We start from the raw sequence: 18,514 nt of genomic DNA on the forward strand, positions 1-18,514 counted from the left end.
TTAGGACATGGTCAGTACAGGGCACTGCTCAGAAACAAATCTTCCTCAAATTTAAGAAGCTGTTTCCAAGAAATAGAAATGGACCCTTGTTAGACAAACATTCAAACAGAAATGACTAAAATGCTCATTATCACACCTCCATACAGACCTCCATATAAACAGCTGGCACTTTGGAAGAAAAGTGTCAGAAATGCAACAGCAAATGATCTGCATTGGCCTTGGAGTAGACATGAGCACATTTCAAAAATAGTTCCATCAGCAAAACAAATTTTATCAGTATTTAGTTGATTCTAATCATTTCATCAAACCTTCTTTGCAGTGGCTATGTGGTGATAAATAAGGAAGCCCTGCACAAATACAGGTTCAGATATAGCTATACTGATATTTTTGTATATTCAAAGATGACCGTATCTATCTACGTATGCTTATTACAGTTCTTTTAACACTTCTAATGAGAAATGTAACAGCACTGAATTTCAGTTTTGGTAACTGTTGTAGATAGATGATCCAGGCTTAAGGCAGGTGGATGGACTGGATGACCTTTTGAGGTCCCTTTCATCTATAAGAGCCTAAAAAATGTAAACCAAAGTGTACTTTCAACAATTGCATCTAATCACAAAGTGGAAATGCAAGTCTGTACAGCAATGATCGCGGCTCTTTACTGAAGGCTGTACTATAGTCACAACAGCCAAATAACCGAAGATGTTGGTTGCATATAGAATTGCTAAACATAGAACATAATACCATATGATGGGAATAGAAAGCATTTTAAGAAAAACTGATTCACTAACTGCAGTGCGAAACCACACAAAATACTGGTAAAGGCCACCAGGCAGGTACAGATTTGGAGTTCAAAGGGGAGATAACAGCCCTCATTTATTATACTTTTAGAGTATATGGTTGACTGGGAGAGAACAAAAGCAGGAGTTTCAGAGAAGTCAGAAGAGTAGACCAAAAGGGGTCAGCCAAAGGTCCCATCATTACTAGGAACTTCTACAAGTATTTAGAGACAAGGAAATTGGGATGAGCTGCACAAGTAGATTAGCTGGGGGAAGATGATCAACTCGTTCTCTTAGCTGTCATGGTCCATTACATGGAAACCTTTGAAAGCGAGGACAGACCATGATTTGGCATCACTCTGCACCAAATTATTAAAATGAGTTCTAAAACTCCACCTACATAAAATTGTAGTATTTTTTTAAAAAATTTTGAACTGACTTACAGTTCAAAAATAAAACATGCATATTCATGTTTAAATTCACCATTGATCTCCAAAAATAGGGTGCTAACATTGGTTCTGAAATTTGTGGTCAATCTGCTGTTCCCTATGCGTCCTTTCTGTCTCCTGACTGATTCCTGCACGTGCTGGTCTTTCTGTTTCACCGGAGTAGGGATTTATGAACTGCCTTACTTCCCAGTGCACCTAGTGACAAGGCCTGTGAGGATCAATGAAGTTACTGCATGCGTCAAAAAGAGAAAGCAACAGACTGTAAAGTGCATGAAACAAAAATGGTTCCCCTTTAGAAAGTGCTTTTATGACCTACCCCTGACATAAAGACTGCTACACTACAGTAACCAGAGACAGGGCATACACCAGCCTAGAGAGTCTGACAATCAGGGGTGTATGCAGAGTGAAGGTGGCCACCCACCCCCTTCTAAAGATCGTATGCGATCACTGTGATCAGGTTGTATCCCCACCTCTAGCTATGTGGAGTTGCAAGTGAATATTTAAGTAAAAATCTTTTTCTTAAAAAAAAAAAAAAAAAAAAAAAAAAAAAAAAAAAAAAAAAAAAAGTCAAAACAAAAACAAAAAAACCCCACTCACCCCATCCTTCCCTGCACCCCAAACACACACACATAAAATCCCCACACCACTGATACACTAGAGCTTTGCCCGGATAACCAAAACACTCAAAATTAGAGAACAGAGACTGCAGTGAAATAAATGGAATAAATTAGCTCTGTTAACTTCAGTGTAATAGTGGACTTAATCTGCTTAAAGTATCGGACCCTTCTTTATTTAATTCTGATCTTAACTTTCAGTTTTCAAGAATCATGAATTACTGAATGAATCATTACAAATGACAATTGGTGGGCACCAGAAAACTTTCTTTCTCTGAAACACAGAAATGGCATTTAAATTTACCCTGTCTGAAAGTATTAATGCATAGGGTAAAGATCTCTCCTTATAGCAGCAGAATCTAATTTAGAAAAGTGCATTATTGATTCTATCCATTTGTCAGAATTTGCAGTGGTATTGAGCTCAACATTGCCAGTAACTAGAAATGTAATGTGTATATGAAAAAAGCCAGGTACATTGAAATTATCACTAATTTTATTAGAATTCAATAGACATTTAGTTTGCTTGTTTCTATTTTGAGACTCAAATGTTAGCTTTGTCTTCACCTTGATGAAAATTTACTGAAGGAATAAAATAATGATTTTTCTGGTGTAGTCTCAGCAAGTTTCAACAGCTAAGGACATGTTTTTCTTAGTGTATGAGCTAAAGTTAGTACTGTGATTTCTTAAAATGCAAATTCTTGGGGAAAGGACTATGTTTTTGTTTTATCTGTATAGGAAATAGCAAAACGCTCCATGGCCAAGATTGGTTCGGGTTTATGACCGAGAGCCAAGGTGACTTTTTGAAATATTTTGGTGTCAATTTTTTGAAAGGACTAAATCTCCCCCTGTTCCCTAGCTGACATTTTACTGGAAACAAGCTTAGTAGCTATTGAAGGCACTCTCTCTATGAACTGTTAGAACATCAGTTCCTGAAGTGTATGGTTTGACAGCAATATTTCAAATTTTTCACAACCTTATGAAACTTGAGAGGAAATTATTGCAAAATTTGACACTGAATTTTGTCATGCTATTTTCACAAAATCAAGTTCCATTTTCCTGAAGACATCTTCAAAAGCAGAGGCAGAAAGCCTCAGAAACTTTGTGCAGTATAAGAACAGTGGTTCTGATCCACTTTAAGGATACCTACAAAACTCTACTAAGTAGTCTATTACATATTACATAAATTTTCTAAGGTAGTGAGATAAGCTCTCGTATCTCTAAATCTAATCATTGTTCAATATAAAACTTCTGTTATACCCTCAGTTTAGAGACCACAAGTATCGTGCTGTCTTGTAACCATAATAGTTCTCTCTAAGGATCTCATAGAATGAGCTATTCCTTAATATAGGAACAGCACAAGTGAGGCCAAAAAGAATGTGTGTGATTATCTGTTCTTTCTCTCTTTTCCGAATTGAAGGTTGAAATCAGCCCGACTTTAATTTCTCACAAAGCAACCATCAGCCATCTGGCAGATGAACTCTTCAGAGGCAAGACAATCAAGCCAGAAAATTTCATATCCCATTACCAATATCCTCGAGATTTTGATTTGGTAATAACTTAAAACTTAAGGAGTACTGGTTCTCCACATTGTAAGTACCAGTACAAGTGCTTAAGACGCTATAGCATCGAACAAGGTGCAGGCATACCACATTTGAGAGATATAAAACTACTTACAGCAAAGGATGGATAACCATAAATCCAACATCCTGACCAATGTATTTTATTACAAAGACTAGAATTCACTGTCTCAGCATATGCAAAAATATCAGATGGTTGAACACAATCAGGGTACTTTAAGATACTCCCCACACTATATTCAGACTATACGTGAAGTACATTGCGTCTTATCCCCCCACCTGCTAAATGAGCTTATTAGTTTCATTTACTTTACATTCATACAGATAAAACTACTAGTAATTTTTGATATACTGTATCCCACACAACACTAATTTGCATTTTTATATACAGTTGCTCATCCAACAAGTAAATATCCATGTTTCAATATAAAGAAACTTCTTTGTTCTGTACTAGCTGTTAAGCATCAAATGACTAACCCAAAGAACTTCTGTGAGCAGGTCTTTTAATTAAATCATTTCAGAAATATCTCACTAGGGTATTAAGAACAAATTCAACCACTCTAGGGATTGCTGGGAACTGTCATAACTGTCAGCCCATCCAGCTCACGAGCCTAACTCTAATTAGGACCAGTGGCAGGTACAGAAGAAAGGAGAAAAAAAAAGAAGAAGAACTTACACAGTGATCCCTCCCTTAGTATATACTCAGAGGTTAGCATAATGAATAGTTTATGGACTTCCTGAGTTAGAGGTTACATCCAGATCATAAAACTTAATAGCAATCTGTGAAATTCTACTCTACAGAAGTACTTAAACCATTTTTGAAGACATGGTTTTCATGCCAGCAAATCTTGTGGCAGTTAAGTTCCACAATAGATTCATGGCTTATATCAACTGTCTGTCTGATAATTTCATTCAGTACCTCCTGTCCTTGTGAAAAGTAGCACATAATTGTTCTCTATTCACCTGTTTGCATCAGTCATCTAATCCCATAATCTGTAGGCAAAAAGAAAGTTTAGAGAAAGCTTTCCAACTTTTAGCTCCATTGAGTAACTTAACATCATACTCAAATAATCAGCCTCAGGAGCTACTTGGGCTTGCCTAAGCTAAGAACTTTTCTCAGGCTACTGATTTATATGCCTAATTATGTCTTAAACAATCTAATACTAGATAATTTGAGTATCTTGACTGCAATCTCCTTATTGGACTCAACCTGAAATACATGGTGTTTTTGAAAACTGTTGATCATTTTTCCCTCTTGTCTAATTTATTCATTTGTGTAGTAAGAAAATGTATATGGACATTCATGTTAAGTAAAATTTCTAGGAAATATTTATATGATGGTTGAACGGCTAACATATAATATGATATTTTATGCAAATCACAATGAAATGTAAAGAAATATAAAGAATGTAAAGAATATAAAGATCGGGGGATCTTTATACTGCCTATTTTAAAGTTCTGTAAATACTCCTCTGGATGTACTTTTTTTCCCTCAATTAATTACACTGGCACTTAATCTACACAGTCTCTTTCACAGACATTTCAACACTTCTCATATAATATTGCTGAAAAATAATGGTTTCTGGAATGCTTCTGGTATTTAAAGTGAATATATAGGTAATAAACATCGAATTACACTTCCTTCATACTCTGCTCTTACTACACACCAGAATAATTCATAATGGGATAAGACAAGAATTTTCTCTCTTTTTCTTTCTTCTTCTTTTTTTTTTTTTTTTTTTTTTTTTTTTTGGAACTATGGTATGGTACAAGATTTATTAGATGCCATACTTTTTATTATTAGAAGTGAGCTGGGAAGGTCAACCTCATGAGCTGCAGAGAGGGGAATTCCACACATAGCCCAGCAGCCAAGGAGACAGACTTGAAACACACATACAGCTGATAGAAAACACCCTGGAACTGGATTCTAGTTAGAGTTGGGTTATGTAGCTATAGGAGGTGACAGGCTGAATTACTATCAATCAGCTGATGAAAGAATCAGTTTTGTAAGTTCCAGGTGCAACTTATAACACAGGTTTTAATTCTGTGACTTTTTAAACAGTAGTGAGGTATACACTAACTATATTCTTAAATTATGCAATATTATTAAGAAAGGTGACCAGGTAAAATAGGTCTACCAAAATATTTAGCTATTAAAATCTTTAATAATTTAACATAGAAGTGCTACATGGATGACAATGGTATTTAGATAGAATTAATGATGCCTTAAGTTCTCCTCGCATTTTTTTAAATAAAATTTTTATAATTTTATAAAATTTTTCAATTTATTTTTTTTTACATATGTATTTTTGGAATTAAACCTGAAAGCTACTATATAACAGGGCCAGCTTATCATTAGAAATAATAATATACTAGGATTTTGCTACAGAAGCATGTCCTTATTGTAGAAAAACCCTAAAATAATTTCTCCCTTTCTTCAGAAATCCAAATTTCTAATCTGTATTGGAGGCATCTGGTAAACCACAGGGATGACTGAATGCTGAATATTTTTCAAAGATCTATTGCTTAATTAATTCCTGACTGTGTGAAAATATTTCCATTTCCGTAAAATGATGATCAAATACTTCTGCAGGAAGTGAAGTATGCTTCTTGTTCAGTATATGACATTGTCCATTTTTGGAAAAAAAAATATAGGCAGTACTTTAGCTATCCAGTTGTCAAGAGCCTTCTTTAGGTCAATGTGAAATGAAAGAAATTTGAAGTAGATTTCACATAAGAGCTCACAGAACTCCTAGTACTTTTAGTACCAGCTATTCAAACACGGATCCTACTGTCTTTGAAAGGATTTATAGAGCGAGAGAGTGGAAAGTTTGTTAAATACAATTTAATTTTTTGCACATTTTCTTTAACTTCTGAACCAATCCATCTCTGCAAGTGAGACATCTATACCTGAATATTTTCCTGTTTCTGTGGCTGGTTTTGCCCCTGAACAGTAATGCAAAGGCATGCCATTTTGCTTCACGGTACAAAAGTCACTTGGCAAAATCTCTGACAGGCAAGCTACAGAGCTTTAGCAAGATATAGTTTATAAGCAGTCAGAAGCAATACCTTTAGCTCAGGCATGTTTATTATAAGCTGCATAGGTAGTTTAACATCTGGATCTTTTGTATAGTCCATAGGCACAACATTTGGTGCCATTTCATGGTACCGGCCATGCAACCTGTAAACAAGCAGAAAAAAACATCCCCTTTAGATAACCAACACCATTCATATAATAATCAGATACAAACTTGTCTTGCAGATCTAATCACTGCTTTTAATGCACAAGTTGGAGCCCAAATTCCCATCTTTTTGAAGAAATAAAGCTTTGATGTAGTTTCCAGCATAACTGCTACTAACATCCATGCATAACTTCAGGTGCGCAACATGAGTACGTTACATTAATATGTTCACAGTGCCTGCACATAATACTTAATACCATATTGTTACATGTATGCAAGAGATAGGACTGGACCAACATACTAACACTGTGCAGATAACCCAGGGATCAGACCACAGTGCAAACTGTTGATCGGTCTATACAACACAAGAATGAAGCTCTTTAACAAGCCAGACAAAGACAGAGAATTTGAAAGTCTAATGATTGTGATGCTACAGACAAAGCATCCTGGAGAGACCTCACTGCTGAATGAAAACAAACATTTTTCCTCACTCTGCCTCCCTAACGTTGCAGATTTAGGCTTACAGTTCTAGCACTGGTTGCCATCAGCATACCGACCGTTTCCATTTCAGTTCCATTTCACATAGCTTTCCCCTTCCCTCCATTCTTGACTCAGCTTATTCATAAAGCCAGTATGTTTTAAAAGCAATATACAAGTGTTTTTCCCTAGAGATGCAAATCAGACATCCATAAAACCTCGTTTCACTCTTTAAATCTTGCTTATTATACCAAAAGTATTGTATCGTAGCTTGGGTAAGGGAGCTGGAGGAGGAGACAGAATGAAAACACACAGATGTTTCTAAAGGTTTAGAATTGAACACTAGCAAATCATATAGAAGTTGGCTCAGTTTCCTACATGACATGGGCTATGCTACTTCCAATTTTTCAATGAATTAACAAGTGTTAATTCTCTCCCACACCCCTTTATTCACTGCCTCCAAATATTCTTGTTTACATCTAGACAAAGGCATAGCCCAAAAGCCAAGAGAAAACAGACAAATATTAAAAAAAAAAAAAAAAAACTATCAAATCAAGTAGGAAGCAATTTTAAACACTGTCAGCACATTTATTCTCACTGGGACGCTTACTCAGATTAGGAACAGAGACATTCCCAGTAAAATGGATATCCAAGTCAAACTCACCTATGGATCTCAAATTTTGAGCAATCACACTCAAGCAACCTACAGACAAAATTGCCTGGGAAGCAAACTGCCTGACGCAATTCATACAGAGAGAGGTTAATTCTACTGATTTGCTAATTTCACTGAGTCTATTGATGTTTCATCTCTAGTGGCCAAGTATCTGCTACCAAAGACTCAGTCAAATAACAGAACACACAAAAAGACTGGAAGGAAGACTTACATCCTAGTATTCAGCAAAGGTTATTTGCAGAAAATTCTGCTTTCATAGGAATGCTGTATGTCAAATTAGTAATATTCATCTATATTTCATCAGCAAGAATCCTAGTACATTAAATATTACCTTCAGTTCCCATCCCAAAGATCACAGAGCCTGTAAAAAAAATAAACAGGCAGATACAAGAATACACCAATAATTTTTTACTTATGTAGTGGAAAAATAAAGTTAGGCTCATTTGATGCTAGTCTTGTACAGTAACATCCTCAATGCAGCAAAAAAAGGTTTAGCCAGTATGCATACTTTTATCTATCACAACATTCAGGGAACAATACTAAATCAAGTATTTAAAAGAGAGCATCTAATAAATTCTCTTACAGTCACCAACTTCCCAACAAAAAGAACAGCATCACTCAGACTCTTGACAAAATGCTGATGCAATGCTGGGTGTTGCTCTGAGAGGGCAGCTCAAACATTCTTAGAAAGGTGCGTGCTGCTTCTGTACTAGTTTTACTCAGTCCTTAAGTGCCAACATATACCAGACAAGCAGTTGGAATCAACTTTCTAAAGTCAACTCAGGCAGGCATGAGATACCCATAACCCTCCATTTTTACCTCTGCTTCCATATGCCACGTTTCTCTTTCCCTTCCTTCTATCCATTAAAACCCAAGCAATATTCCAAAAGACACACATAATATGTACTATGTTCTTTCCTGACACTATGCTTTTTTCATAAATTTTTAGGTTGCTATTTTGCTTTCAAGTAATGACAAATTTGCATATACAAATATCTTGAGGCTTCTACCTACAACTGGTGTCCAAGGCTCCTCCTGTAAGTCTATTTGGGAAAAACTGTTACAAAAAAATAAGTTAAAATATTATACAGGATATAGAATACTCTAGACAAAAATTGAGAATTTTCAGAGATGCAGCTGGTTAAACTCCAAAGACAGAGAATACCAACAAGCTGCCATCTTGTGCATCGTGATCATTAACACGTGAAAAATCAGCAAAATCACCAAAGGTCTTAATGCTAATGAATACCAGCAATCAGGGTAAGATTTCCTTAACATGGTTCAGCAGCTGTCTTCAGCATACTTTCTCTTACTTAATAATATCCATTAGTAAGGGCATTGTCAGGTATCTTATGATTTATCCAAGATACTGTGCCATTTGTCATATGGCTTCAGTTAACTACTTGAAGTTGCAATTTAGTTTCTATGAATCATGCAGGCAATAAGCCATAAAAAAAACCCTCTCTCAAAATGAAACCCTAGCTCTAAGAGATTCCACTGCATCCAGTAGGGCCAGAAGGAGGTCTCCAGTTGAAAAGATTAAAGGGTTAATGTATTTCACAATGCCATTTCACAGGAGATAAAAGTTCAAAAAAATGACCAGGAGTAAGTCTGTGGTTATAATTTATTATTAGAAAAAGAATGTATTGCCAGTATTTATTTCTGCTTTAATTAAGTTTCTTTCTTTAACTTGCCTAACAAAATAATAGAGGCTAATTTTATACTGTAGGAACCAGGAACAATTTTTCTTTTATTAGCAGTGATCAGTGATTAGCCAAAAAGCTACTGCTAATGTCACAAACACTACATAAAACATTGGAGGGCAGGAGGGCTCCTCAAAATTTATTGAATATCTCAATGTATTTAATACAGATGTATAACCTGCCACTCCTCTATAAAATACCATCTGCATGAAAAGGTAAGTTAGTTACTGTTCATAGGGAACTATCACCATCTGTATCCACTCATTGTCTTGCACCTTCTTCATAAACTGCTCAGGAGAGAAAGTGTAATTTTGTCCTGTTTTATGCACTGGCACAGGGCCTTCTTGTCTCTCATTGCGTCCCACGTACTACTTCTGCACATTAATAAACTATATTGGTCATTTTGTGATGCTTTCATTTGAAAAAAACAAATCCCATCACTTCACTACATATTTTTACTATTAAAAATAATGAGATTAACATGTTTTGAACAGTACAATATGAACAAAACAGTAATTCAGGAAGTAATACCTCTCCACCCCCCTTCATCTTGCCAGCTTTAGCTTTGGCAAACCTCAGTTTCCACAAGCACTGAGCTATTTCAGATTAACAGGGGTGAGGAAATTTCAAGAACAAAGGAAATATTTTACAGGCATCTCCTTCCTTAGCTCCTCTTTAGTTATGACTATGATGTATCACAAAGAACACATACAACGGAATATAAAGGAACACTTTTTGTCTGGATCTTAGGAAAATGCCCTTACACTGCACAGCAAAATGTTGTGCTATACAGGAAATTAAATATCCACTGTCCTAAGCACATTTCAGCTGCTGACCACAGCTTACCCTGACATTTCATAAATACTATGTAATTCAAGATGCAACAGCCATTTCCCACTCCACCAACTAATTTATCTATCCTAAGCAGTAATTGCATGATTCCCCTGAATGCAATGGAAAAATAGCTTAAAAGCATTTAAAGGAAAGCAAATTTCCAAATCAAATGTTCATCTGAGGAATTTTTTTAGGCTAGATTACTGAAATGGTATTCTAGTCTATGTGAAAACAAAACATTAGTCATTGGTATGGCTTGGTCATTGCAGGCAACATTTCAAAACACACTAGCTGGCACTGCCTGATTATTTACACTGCCAAGGTTTTCCTCTCTTTCCTTCCTCTAGTATTAAGCTTTTCTTATCTGTTTTTGCTGTCTCCTCTGACAGGACTATCAATACAGACACTGGTGTGACTCCTTGGGCATCTTAAAGGAGCCCTCCAAAGCACCTTTCAGAAGGCACTGAAAGAATTTGAACAAAATGATCCGTGTTTCATATTTTAATAGCCTGTTATATTAATCTAGCCTGTAAAATGCACACTATGTAATTTCTCTTAATTTCAACAAAAATCAGTGAGCAAGGCACTTGTTTGAAAAGTAAAAAAGATGAAGGTTAGTTACAATTTACATTGGGAACAGACATAAAACAAAAGTCTAAAAATACTGATGAAAGATACTTTTTACTGAAGTACAATCATTACATCTTAAAGGGAAGGAAGGTGTCTCTAGTACTATCCAAACCATTCCTCAGCAGGTTATTAAAATGATTAGGCTCTACCTACAAAACACTACCAGAGGACACAGAAAACCCATTCCTTTTGTTTGTTACCACAGATCATAAACAAAACTCGCTTCTATTTCCTCTCTGCAAAAGTTATAGCCAGAAACATAGAGCTGAACAACACATCTGCTTAATCTGCTCCCTTAATTTTTAGAATCAGAAGGGAAATGCATGCTTTTATGGGGAAGAAAGAACCACCGGAGCAAGAAAGCAACCACTACATACCTCTTTACCATGACAAATAGATACGTTCCTATCTGAACATGTTAATACATCTGTAAATTTGTATATTTGAGTTTTATTTGGAAACATCTACAAACAAGACCCTTTTTTATATTAAAAAAAAAGAAAAAAAACTTAACGTGCTTCTCAGCCAGTCCATTTAAAGGTAAGTCTTTCTTTCATCTCTGAAGAGAAGCAGAAAGGAGTCAACAAGCATTGATAACTATAGCTAGCCTTCTAAAAGACTGTCCCAGGCTCAACAGGATGCTGGAATTAGCTGGAATGCAGATGTGCAAATAAATGTGCAAGAAAATAACAGTAGATTTGACTGGACTGCTCAGATACCTTGTTCTCCTCCCACTCACCCCATGGAAAGACCAGGGAATTAGAAAAATAGGAAGGATTAAATAGAAGAAAGTATTCAAATACAGCAATGTAGTTATTCCTGATACACAACTACTAAGGAAGGGGCCTGAGATCCGGAAAGTATGACCCTACCTTCACTGAGTTTACCCAGGACAAACAGAGGTCTTTACTTGAGATCAAGATTCACATAAAATGCTAGGGAGGAGCATCAAAATTTAGACATGTAGCGGAAATCCAGGGTTTTGAGTTATGTCCCTTCCCTCTCTAACTGCTCTCATCTGGCTTCTCATCTCTGTAGTAGGATGCCTTTACTAAAAGGTATTTACTTATTCATTTTTACAGTTTTCTATGGAGTTTATCCTTGCATTAACTCATTAGCATTTTAGGTTTTGCAGCACAGCCTCATCACAGGTGGGAAGACTTCCAGCTTTTGTATATATATATTTATGGATACGTAGATAAAGAGATAAATACTTATTCTTCAAACTCAAAGATACCGACTGATTACTATATAAAGAAGGATCCAAACAAACAAATCACCTGCTCCAACCCTGTTGACAGGTCAAGTTCAAAATAACTGCTTTTCCTTACAATTATTACAACCAGGACAGTGCATGAATTAAAGATTTTCAGTAGTAGCTAACATAATAGCCTAATCTATTTCAATTCAAGCTTTAAATCACACCTGAGCAAACAGAGTTTAGACAGTATAATGCTACTGTGTACCAGAAGTGCATCACTTGTGTAGTTTGTAGCCTTGATGAGGTTGTGACTGTTCAGTTTCTCAAGACAGAAACAGCTGGGGTGGTGTAGAAATGATTGCATAAGGGCCGCTCAATTCTTGCACAAGGCACTTAGTGTCAAGTCTGAACTACGAGCACAGCCAAGGCCTTACTAAACCCCTGCCAACATTAAGCTTAAAAACTCACTATTATTCTTTAAGATACAGTCTATGCCACTCTACTCTGCTTTCTGACATATTGTTACAGACCAAGCTGTCATTTTCAATGGTTCACCAAAAGGAACTAGCTCTAGTTTACTTCTGACCTGCTTTTATGAACATCAGTCCACAAATATCCAAGGCTATAGTTTCTTTAAAAAGGGGGGTTCAGCAGTAATGCTAACAGGACCTCCTCATCCTTTTACCTCCAGTCACTTGCCTTACTCCAGAGAGCATTACCATTTTGGCTATATTAATGCACTGTTAGTAAGGACATCTGAAGCCCTGAATCAGTATCAAGGGGTCTTTTTTTTTTTGGGGGGGGGGGGGAGGGGGGGGGGGCAAGGGGGATCATGTTTAATCTAGATCAGCACAGTCCTAACAAACAGTTGTCCTGGCACTTGAAACTTATCTCCGTTTATTACATATGTCGAAGAACTTTACCAATTCTCGAAATCACTCAAAGATCTACCAGTGTGAGAGCTTTCCACCTGAATGGACTTCACACTAAAGCATCCAAATGAGCCTGTAGGAAGTGGCTGTGATCCAACTCCTGTGAACTAAATTGCAGCAATAAAATAGTCTTTCACAAACTTATATACGTAAGGACTCTACTACAGTATTTGTGATGGCCTTAGATGGCACTAGTAGGTAATATCACAATGAAAAATGCCACAAATGCAGCATTTCTCAAGTTTAGTTTCCGAAACTAATATACAATGTGTTGTGTGAGCTCCATCACCTTTTGTAAAGCAAAGAAAGAAAGAAAAAACAAACCAAACAAAACAACAACAAAACCAATAAAACATTTTTCCACTGAGTACAGCCAGAAAGTTCATCAGGGAAACTGTGCACTATTTTATGATAAACTCAGTATTTGATTGCCAGCCTCTGGGATGACTAGACTTTTGGGAAAACTGGCCAACAAATTACAGAGCTGCCTCAGCCTTTTGCAGAATTCTGAGTATGCCGCTAATCACATAGTGAAATACAATTTTTGCATTAGTTATAACAAAACTTCTGTTTACTTGAGTAAACTGCACTACACTGGATGAATAGTTACTTTGGAGAAGGGAACTGCACGCCTTTCTGATCAGTCATTCCGTAACACATGTAAGTGACCACTTACTGTATTTTAGAACCCTCCTGCCTTTACGCAATATATTCCTTCCACCAAGTTGTTATATCACAGTCATACTTGGAACAGCTACTTTGAACAGCACTGTGAGCCAGTTTCAGCAGTCTCCTCCCCTAAGCTGCACTGATTGTCACTGCATAGTAATAAATGTGATTGAGAGATGTCAGTGATCTGAGTGTATCAACAAAGGTTTGTGGCAAAGGTTCTCAAATTCCCTCTGTTCTTCGAGGAACAGAAAGCACTTCAGATGGTGACTTAACACATCAGAAAGTTACAACCTGGAGAGGAAAGGCTTTGTATCCTTAACATACATGCCCCTCAAAAGGAAGCAGATCTTAAAATAACCTAAAGCTTCTTTGGCTATTTGCCATGTTACAGAAGCATTTATGTCTTGTCAGGGCGGCAATGTGAGGTTTTGCAGTGCTGTCTAAACGCACAGAGTTTTGGAAAGGCTGCCATCATCATAGCACTCTATATATATTCACAAGCTCAGTGCCTGCAGCAAACCTCACTGCCTTGGCAGAAGTGTCTATAGAGCCTGCAGTGATATTTGCTTCATCAAAAAATCCTTCTCAATGCATGTAAATACATTTCCCTATTCCTGCATTTCTCTCTCCCTTGCTTGGATATCATGTTTATTCTGCATGGAGGAAGGAGAGGAAAAGTTGGTAGTGTTTACCAGTGTCTTTGCCCCCTAGAAAAGGGACAAGACCTTCTGATTGTGTCCTGTCCCCACAGATTTTGATATACATTTGAGCTTAACACATTATATCCAAGAATTAAGGGTGTGATTACATATCTGCTCAATCCAGTCTAATTCCAAACTACTGGAATTCTGTCCTTGCAGGAATTTCAGACCCAGCCACCCACTCACCTCCCTTGCACAAGCACTAACACTCAGGAAACTGTGCAGTGAGGTTCAGAAAACTCAACTGGTTGAAAACACAGAAGTTTCCAGCCATCTCCTTGACCTAACTCATGTAAATGCAGCAGGCAGTACTGTGCAAAGAAATAGGCGTATACTTCTTCTACTGAATTAATCAATTAAACCAATTAACAAATTGATAAAAAAGTTACAGAAAGGCAGAACAAGATTTGCTGCTGTAGGTAGCAAAAGCTGTTAAATGAACTAAGATGCTCATGCACTAAAAACAAAACAAAAAGCTATGTTCAGAAAACAAACCACGAACGTTACCTCCACAGCTTACTTTTTGTTTGCTAACCTTCATTTTCCCATTTGTGAGTAGACTCACAATGTTAAAGTAGGTGGGTTAGAGTTTGTACCCACTTCTCAGGGATGTAATAACCTGGAATCACAACAGTATTTGCTGGACATGGCTTGATTGGGACCTCCCCAAACTCAGAGCCTTCAGCTATACTTGTGCAGGTCTGAAAAGACTTAACAAAAATAACAAAAAAAAGATTTCTAAGTTTACACCACTGCAGTGATTTATTTATTTATTTATTTATTTTTGCTATTGAGCTTTGGGAGAAGGTCAAATTTTCCCCAAGGTCACCAGTGAGTGTGTTAAGACACTGAGAAGCTTGATATACCTAAATCACCACCATTAAATGCAGTGACAACACATTACAGCTGGCTGGGCTGCTTTTGTAATAAGAACTCTGCACTAAAGGAGTGCTGAAAACAAAGGATAAAAGCTGGTAATGGCTCATTGATTAGAAATAAGTAGAGGCTTTAAAGTGTCCTTTAGAACCCAATACATTATATGTCTCACCAACTCTGGCCCTGCCTTCCTAAATAAAAGGAAGGCACTCAAAATATATTATTGACTTTAACATTAGTCAAGATGATCCAAAGGACTAACTTATAGATTGGTCTGCATATTCACACACACACAAAAAAAAAAAAAAAAAAAAAAAAGGAGCAAAATGATTTAGCGAGAACAACGAAAGCCGGCAGTGAGCACTCATGGACAGTCCCACAAGGAGTTCATAAGAGTCATGGCATAACCTGACCAGAGGCTGACTGTACAAAATGCAATTAATTATGCCAGCAGCAGATCCAGACAGATAAGCACTGTGTTGCTGTTCACATTTTCACATATTTCTACAACCAAATTTAAAGATTTTTGTCCAGATGTAGGAATTACATAGAAGAGCTGGAGAAGTACTTGTAATATGCAGAGAACTGCAGACTTCAGAGACGAGCAGCAGCACTGGTCTGTCCACAGCCCCAGGAACAGATAGGTTTGAACAATCAGCCTTTCCGACTCCCCAGAGATAAAGGCGGCTACGAAAGATGTGACTGCATTCATCATGGGATTGCAGAGATTGTAGGAAAAAACACATGGTGCTGATGCAAAGATACAGATAGAAACTGATTTACAACTGAGCCTCAAAGGCCTCAAGCAAACTGTTGAAGTGCACATATTCTCCTGTCCTATAGCGCTAGCATTGTAGGTGGACAGATATGTTATCTGAGAGCTAGGGAACAGGTCCAGATAGGCTTACAGCCAGAAGTCTGCACACAAAAAAATTGCCACAGTTCAAAGTTTTTTTTTGTTTGTTTGGTTTTTTTTGGTTTTTTTGTTTTGATCTGAGGCTGAAAAGCTGAGTAGGGAGGGGTTTTCAAGACTCTTTGTAACTGATAAAGGAAGAATTCCTTTCAGGGTCTCAGATTTATGCCATACATTCACTAACCACTTTCTGCGGTTACAGTTAAGTGCTGCACGTGATAACTAAGGCATAAGTCTCCGTGCTGCAGCAATTCCTCAGTGAATTATTGTCTCTAAAGGTTGCAAGAGTTTAGAGCAGTCTGTTAGAGAAAGGGGTCTACCATATGCAGCTGAAATAAAATGATAAGAAACATTGGGCCATTTCTTAAGGTAGTAGCTAGGAAATCAGAAAGGAATTTGGACTAAAATTCACTACATTTTTCTCTAACAAAAGGGTAAAGAACAAAGAACAGTGAGAAATGCATGCTGAAGCTTAGGAATTGTGTTACATTTCCATTATTGGTTTGTCTTTCCCTTTATTTGTTTTCTAGTTGAAAATCTTCTTACTATGTGAATAAAATACAAAAAACTAACTGTACACAGAAATCATTTATAAAAAGGCAGCATATGATGACAAAAAAGTGGACAGAGGAGCATTCTGCTAACACTTATTTGATATGTCAAGTACTGTCTCATCTCTGCATTACAAAATGAAACAGTATAAACTAATTCAAGCCAATACTAAATAAATATTCTCCTAAATCACTTGCAGTATAATTAAAAACAAGCCCTGCAAAAGAAATGTCTTTCTTGGGGTAATTTATAGTAGTAAGTTTACTCTAAAAGTTCTAGTCATGCTTACAAAGGCTTATACCTATTAATATATAAATAACACTGCTATCCATAGAACTACATAAAGCATAGTAAGTATGGATAAAAGCCGTCTAAAGTATTTTTCCTTCCTTGAAGCATCATTGAAAAATCTGCTAACAGGCCTGTTATCTACTCATGATTCCACACAGATCAGCAGAGAAAGATTTTGTCTTCACCTAAGCCTGGCAAAACAGGCACAACCTGCTTATAAAAGAAATTATAAAGGAAAGCTTTACCACTGAAGGAAATGATAAAAAAAATTGTCTAGAAGTGGCTTTTTTCATTCATAGAGAATACACAACAAGAATAGAAACACAAGCACAAGAACAATCAATAGCGGCTTCAGATTATCCATTCTTCCTGTATGTTAGCTTCTGCACAAAATTTAGGAAGATTCCCAGGGCAATAAAAGTTGGATCAAATTGTATTCTCCTGTTAGAGGCCTTTTTTTCCCCAAAGCTGACAATGTGGGAATTTCCCCTTTCTGCATGTGATCCCCTGCACTGACCGAAAGGTAGGCTGCATTAGAGAATCTGGACCTGTGTTCTAACCTTTCCCTGCATCTGCATAGCAGCTTGCTCCAAAGGGAGGTGCAAGTCCCAAGCAGTTTGCTGTATTTGCTGCCATATAAGGAAGGATTTCCAGACACTTGGAGGGAACTACTGCTCATCTCCCAAGCTTAAGTCCCAGGCAGCTTTTGGCCAGAATTGCTCTTCTGCATCTCACCTTTCATCTCCTCAAAGACATGCCAAGCAACAGGCAGAGAAGAAAATGCCACAGAACTAGAACTTCCTTTCTACTAGATGGTTCAAAGATTTGTTGACTGCCAGGATGGTGCCCAGCTCTGTAATTTAGTGCCATATTCTTCCGACAGCTGTCTGGCTAGGCTAAGTCAGCCTCAAACTGTACAACTTAATTTACAGATTTTGTGATTTTTGTCTAGGACAGACATCCAGGAACATCTGTGCTTGAATGTTTGGGTATTTGCCAAATGTATTAGTCTAGAGGGAGAAAGAGAAACAGATAAGCTGGCTAGCAGATAAGCATTGTTAAAGGAGTAAAAGCTTGTCTGCTAGAAAATTAGATTTACAAAACTGAGCAAGAAAAATATTGCCTTATAGGGGACAACTTAACCATTTGTTTCCATCTATATTCACAGGAGAGGATGTTATGCAAACAGCTTCGTTGCTATGAATAAAGTGTTTTTCCAGCCTTTCTTCACAAGTCATGTTTTCTAAGCTACTTTTTCTTGTTTCTCTCTATTGGACCTTTTCCAGCATGACAAATCTTTTTTGACTGGTGATGCTCAGAACTGGACAGTCTATTCTTGCTCAGATCCTAACAGTGCTAACTAGAATGGAGGTCTGCATTTTATATACAATGATTAACACATCCAAGAATTAAATTTCCCTTTTTTACAACAGTACTGTACTTCTTTTACTTATATTC

At 37.0% G+C, this 18,514-nt stretch overlaps 1 protein-coding gene across 1 annotated transcript in view; it reads right to left on the reverse strand.

The window, feature by feature from the left end:
• The window catches only part of CIB2 (calcium and integrin binding family member 2), a 49,298-nt gene that overhangs the window by 15,439 nt on the left and 15,345 nt on the right, over positions 1 to 18,514 (reverse strand). Inside the window, exon 3 of the mRNA XM_062584039.1 lies at positions 6,489 to 6,600. Coding sequence (XP_062440023.1) covers positions 6,489 to 6,600 — 112 coding nt within the window. The remainder of the gene's footprint in view (positions 1 to 6,488; positions 6,601 to 18,514) is intronic.

This window comes from Rhea pennata, chromosome 10, assembly GCF_028389875.1.
Source record: "Rhea pennata isolate bPtePen1 chromosome 10, bPtePen1.pri, whole genome shotgun sequence".
NCBI lineage: Eukaryota > Metazoa > Chordata > Aves > Rheiformes > Rheidae > Rhea > Rhea pennata.